General features: G+C 52.0%; 1 protein-coding gene across 2 annotated transcripts; it reads left to right on the top strand.

The window, feature by feature from the left end:
• The first annotated feature begins 601 nt into the window (after nucleotides 1–601).
• PSMC4 (proteasome 26S subunit, ATPase 4) lies at nucleotides 602–5,136 on the top strand. Of its 2 annotated transcripts, none has more exons than XM_078146345.1 (11): nucleotides 602–886; nucleotides 1,087–1,185; nucleotides 1,324–1,510; nucleotides 1,777–1,923; nucleotides 2,226–2,335; nucleotides 2,423–2,516; nucleotides 3,226–3,393; nucleotides 3,518–3,594; nucleotides 3,725–3,893; nucleotides 4,156–4,211; nucleotides 4,893–5,136. In XM_078146345.1, exons 1-11 carry the CDS (start codon nucleotides 857–859, stop codon nucleotides 5,004–5,006), a joined length of 1,251 nt encoding a protein of 416 aa, XP_078002471.1. In that variant the 5' UTR covers nucleotides 602–856; the 3' UTR covers nucleotides 5,007–5,136. The 2 variants fall into 2 exon arrangements, with proteins under 2 accessions (XP_078002471.1, XP_020833070.1); XM_020977411.2 differs by having other exon boundaries at nucleotides 830–938.
• Nucleotides 5,137–5,305: the final 169 nt, after the last annotated feature.

The raw sequence follows: 5,305 nt of genomic DNA, 5'->3' as shown, positions 1-5,305 counted from the left end.
AGTAATCAGCAGTGACCCCTGGGGGGGTAGCAATAATTTGCAGTCACCCACCAGCCCTGGGGAGGGGGCAGGGGCACTGCAGCGGGGAGGGAGGATGGGGGAGGCGCTGCCCACTGGGCAGTCACGGGAGGTCTGCTGTACACTGGGGGAGGCCAGGGACCTCGCTGGGCCCCTTGGGCTGGGGAAGCTTTATCTCGGTCCAATTATCAAATTAAGAAATACAACCTCGGAGGCACCCCGCGGAGTTCTGGGGGGAGGGGGTGTAGGCCCAGCAGTAAGCCCTTTTCGCTACACACAGTAAGTGTCGGACGCGGCATTGGAACCCAGGGCCCGCGCTCCTCGGGTGCTCGCCGAACGACCCACCGGTGGGGCGAGAAATAATGGCTGCCATGGATCCTCCCGTGGCCGAGGAGGAAACCGAGGCTTTGAGAGGTTCGGGCCTTGCCCAGGGTCGCCCCGCCACAAAGTGCCGGGGGTGGGATTCAAAGTTAGGTCCTCGCTCCAGCCTGTAGGCCGCGGGGCCCCCGTCGACTCCGAAGAAGCCTCGAGGTCCGGGTCGCGCATGCGCCTTCCTACCCCTCCGTAGGGGGCGGTAGAACTTTTCGACAGCCTCTTCTCACCTCCTGGTGACCCCAGAACTGCGGGTGGGGCGAGAGGGGAACTAGAGGTCGGGGGTCCGGATTCTACTTCCCAAAGCCCCGTGCGGAAGGCTGGGGAGGGCGCACTGATCCGGGTGGGGGTGGTGGGAACGCCGACCGCGGAGGAACGCCTTCCGGACTCCCAGGAGGCGGACTACACTTCCCACAGGCCCTTGCGGAGGGGCTGGACTTCCGGTGACGGAACAGCGGCGGAAGCAATGACTGAGGCAGTTCCGGCGGAGGCCCAGGTTCGGCCCGCTTGCCATGGAGGAGATCGGCATTCTAGTGGAGAAGGCGCAGGTCCGGGGTGGGGGTGGGTTCGGCGGCCCCAGCGGGGGAGCACGGGGTAGGGGGTGGGCGGTGGAAGCCGGGTTGGGGGCGCCAGGGCACGGAGGAGCGGGGCCGGCACCCCAGGTGACCGCCCTCGCTCCTCTTCCCCGGCCCTCAGGATGAGCTGCCGGCCCTGTCCATCTCCCGGCCCCAGACCGGCCTGTCCTTCCTGGGGCCCGAGCCCGAGGACCTAGAGGACCTGTACAGCCGCTACAAGGTGAGCACGGGGACCCCGGCCGCCCCCCTGGGAGGGGAAGCCCTCGGTGCCCGCCGCCCTGCGCGTATCCAGCGCCGGCCCCGGGCCACGCACACCGGGTGGTAGCTCAGAGCGCCGCCGCCTTGGTGGTCCCTACAGAAACTGCAGCAAGAGCTGGAGTTCCTGGAGGTGCAGGAGGAGTACATCAAGGATGAGCAGAAGAATCTGAAGAAGGAGTTCCTGCACGCTCAGGAGGAGGTGAAGCGCATCCAGAGCATCCCCCTGGTCATCGGGCAGTTTCTGGAGGCCGTGGACCAGAACACAGCCATTGTGGGCTCCACCACTGGTAAACTGAGGCCCAGGCACCCTCCCGTTGGAGAGTTTTAGAGCTGAGAGTGACCCCTCAGTATCAGGTTGGCTGCCCTTCTTCTCCTGAGACCTGAGCTGACCCAATGCCCCTTGGGGAGGGGTCCCATTTCAAGCCTTTGTTGTACCAGTGGGAGACTTCACCCTGTTGCCCAGCGGGTGAGTCCCTGCTTGCAAGTGCATGGGAGGGAAGGGGCCAAAGATGGGCCTCATTTTCCCCGCTTGCCTCCTTACCTTTCTCTCCAGGTTCTAATTACTATGTCCGGATTCTCAGCACCATTGACAGGGAGCTGTTGAAACCCAATGCTTCTGTGGCCCTCCACAAACACAGCAATGCTCTGGTGGATGTTCTGCCCCCAGAAGCTGATAGCAGCATCATGATGCTGACCTCAGGTGAGGAGAAAAGCCTCCCTTACCCCTGCTGATATCTGACTTAGCCTGCCACCTTAGGCGAGGATCATCCATCTAGAGCTAACGGAGACTTAAAAGGCCACGTAGTCCACCCTCCCTCCTCTTAAAGAGGGAGGAAACTGTAACTCGGGAAGGTTTCAATAACTTGCCCAGGTGACCCAGGTAAGCCCTGAGATTCGGACCCAAGTTCTCCGGGTGAGTCAAGTCTTTCTGCCTTGTACTGCCTTGAGAGAACAGAGTCCTGACTACGAAGGGCCAAGTCTTAAGGTCGTGTGTCCCTCCAGACCAGAAGCCTGATGTCATGTATGCTGATATCGGAGGCATGGATATTCAGAAGCAGGAGGTGAGGGAGGCTGTGGAACTTCCGCTGACCCACTTTGAGCTCTATAAACAGGTGAGGAGAATGCATAGAAATAGGGGTAAAGTGCATATTTGGAACCTTGGCTTGGACTCCTTAACTTGCTCTTCTCTGGGGTTTCAGATTGGAATTGACCCACCACGAGGAGTCCTTATGTACGGGCCCCCAGGCTGTGGAAAGACTATGTTGGCAAAGGCTGTGGCCCATCACACAACAGGTGAGAGATCCTTGTCCACAAATATGGGATTCTTTTATTTGAGTTCATCGCTTTGATTTACTGTCTCCTCATTTTGACAACAAGCATTTATTAGGTACTTATGCTGGGTATTGGGGGGTGGGGAGGTGGGTGGTACAGAAGAGGGGGAAAATCAGTTCTTGCCTTAAAGGAGTTTTTAAGTTTCTGATTCCTTTCTCCCTTCTTCTTTTAGCCAGACTCTGATTCAGTAGTTCTGGACCGGAGGCACTTAGAGACGTGAAAAATACTTTGTTCTTGTCTGGTAGCCCTGTAAATTCTGTGGCCAGTAGATTTTTCTTTTCTGCTCCTGTTGTTATAGGTGGCACAGTGTATATATAGAGTGCCAGGCTTGGAGTGAGGAAGGCCTAAATTCAAATCCAGCCCTAGATATTAGTAAATATCGGCATGATCCAGGGCGAATCACTTAACTTCTGCCTCCACTGTAACATGGAGATAATAATCACCACTACCCTACAGGGTTACTGTGAGGATCCAATTACGATATTTGTAAAGCACTTAGCACACTGCCTAGCACATAGTAGGTTCTTCATAAATGCTTATTTCCCTTCCCCCTATTCAGAACCTACTACTAGACTTGTTTTCCCCTCTCCTGTGATAGGGGAACACAGGGGAGGATGGGAATTTCAGGCTTCTGAGGAAAAGGTGTGATTTTGTGCCTTCTTACCCCCAGCTGCATTTATCAGGGTTGTGGGTTCAGAATTTGTGCAGAAGTACCTAGGTGAGGGACCTCGAATGGTTCGGGATGTTTTCCGCTTGGCCAAAGAGAATGCACCTGCCATCATTTTCATTGATGAGATTGATGCCATTGCTACCAAGCGATTTGATGCTCAAACTGGGGGTGAGTAAATGTGCTGCTGGAGGTTGGGAGGGAGGATGGGTTTTGAACTTGGACCAGGAGCTGGGTCCCAGACTCCAGTCCAGGAAGGAGGGCTCTTGGACTGACTGTGGGACCTTCTTTCCAGCTGACCGGGAGGTTCAGAGGATCCTGCTTGAGCTTTTGAATCAGATGGATGGATTTGACCAGAATGTCAATGTCAAGGTTGGAGGATTGGGTGGGAAACAGAAAGGGTACTGGAGCAGGGCCAAAAAGGTGGTTGGGAGGCCATGTGAAATTCTGGGAGGATAGGGGTCTGGAGGATAAGAGGGCATGATGTCTTCTCCAATACCAGGTGATCATGGCCACAAACCGGGCAGACACTCTGGATCCTGCCTTACTCCGGCCTGGCCGGCTTGACCGTAAGATTGAGTTTCCATTGCCTGACCGTCGACAGAAAAGATTAATTTTTTCTACTATCACCAGCAAGATGAACCTCTCGGAGGAGGTTGATCTGGAAGATTGTATCCTGTTCTAAGGACGGATATGGGGAGGAACTTTTTTCTTTACCTGTGTACCATCCTATTCCCTACCATCCTATTCCCCTACCTTCACCCCAACTTGCCATCCCCCAGTGGTAAAAAGTCACCTAGTCTTTACCACTATGCCTTATATTCTACATGGAGAAAATGGAGGTGAAGGGCAGTCCCTGGTTTTCCAACTAGAGACCAGTTACCCGCCTCTATGTTCTTCAAAGAACCATTTCCTTGACTCTTCCTCCCATAGATGTAGCCCGCCCAGATAAGATTTCTGGAGCTGATATTAATTCTATCTGTCAGGAGGTGAGTGATTTTTCTCCCCATCAAAACCCTTATTCTGCCTTAATAGATGTGTATAGATCACCTACTACGCCTGGTTTTTTCCCCATTTTCCCTTATCTCAGTAATTTAAAAGTCATTTTCGCTATGTTTTGTACAGGGTTGGATACAAAAATAAGACAAGGTGGAGAGGGAATAAGCATTTATATTTTTGTTGCTCAATTTTTTAGTTGTGTCTGATTTTCATTACCCCATTTGGGTTTTTTGTTTTGTTTTTTGGCAAAGATATAAGAGTAGTTTGCCATTTTCTTCTCCAAAGCATTTATGTAGTGGCAACTATATGACGGGTACTGTGCTAAATACTTTACAGATAATCTCTAATCCTTATAACAGCCCTGCAGGCTAGTTACTATTATTATCCACATTTTTACAGTTGTGGAAACTGAGGCTAACAAGTTTAGTGACTTGCCCAGGTTCATGTAGCTAGTAAGTGTATAAGGCTATATTTGAACTCATCTTCTTGATTCCAAACCCAGAGTTCTGTGCACTGTGGCACCTTTTACCTGTCAGCATGGCCTTTCCAGGTCTGAGGGTGCTGAGAAAGAGAAGGCATTTTCATCCTTCGTCTTTAAATATACATGTCTGAGATGTGGGTGTGTTTTGAGGAAGACTCATGTATTAACTCCAGGTTCCCTGTTCTTCCAGGGTGGAATGTTAGCTGTTCGTGAGAATCGATACATTGTGCTGGCCAAAGATTTTGAGAAGGCATACAAAACAGTCATTAAGAAGGATGAGCAGGAACATGAATTCTACAAGTGACCCCTGATTAAGTCCAGGGGCTTCTTCCATTTTACTCTCCCCAGGTACCCCTACAGCTCCCAGGGGCTAGTCCCCTTCTTTCTCCATGTATGGAATTGTTTTCTTCAATAAATTTACAAGATTGAATCCACATTTGGGCCAAGTCACAATGAGGTATTAAGCCTAGGCTAAGAGCTCTCTTTGCCTTTCTCTTGGTTCCTGTCTTCTCCACCAATCCCGCCCCCATCCTTTCTTAGTGTTAAGGCATAAAGATTTGAAAAGTTTATTGTAACGAAATACATAATAGAAACACAGGAAAA

This window comes from Phascolarctos cinereus, unplaced genomic scaffold (genome assembly GCF_003287225.1).
Source record: "Phascolarctos cinereus isolate Bilbo 61053 unplaced genomic scaffold, phaCin_HiC Scaffold_726;HRSCAF=1367, whole genome shotgun sequence".
NCBI classification, from domain to species: Eukaryota; Metazoa; Chordata; class Mammalia; order Diprotodontia; family Phascolarctidae; genus Phascolarctos; species Phascolarctos cinereus.
Note: the sequence above shows the minus strand (reverse complement) of the source record. Positions and strands in the feature narration are given on the sequence as shown.

Bases quoted from the DNA above. Each gene is read 5' to 3' on its own strand.
- PSMC4 (XM_020977411.2), top strand. From the start codon at position 903: ATGGAGGAGATCGGCATTCTAGTGGAGAAGGCGCAG. The intron at 1,511-1,776 runs GTAAACTGAGGC...CTTTCTCTCCAG, and splicing joins CATTGTGGGCTCCACCACTG to GTTCTAATTACTATGTCCGG. The intron at 3,894-4,155 runs GTATCCTGTTCT...TTCCTCCCATAG, and splicing joins GGAGGTTGATCTGGAAGATT to ATGTAGCCCGCCCAGATAAG.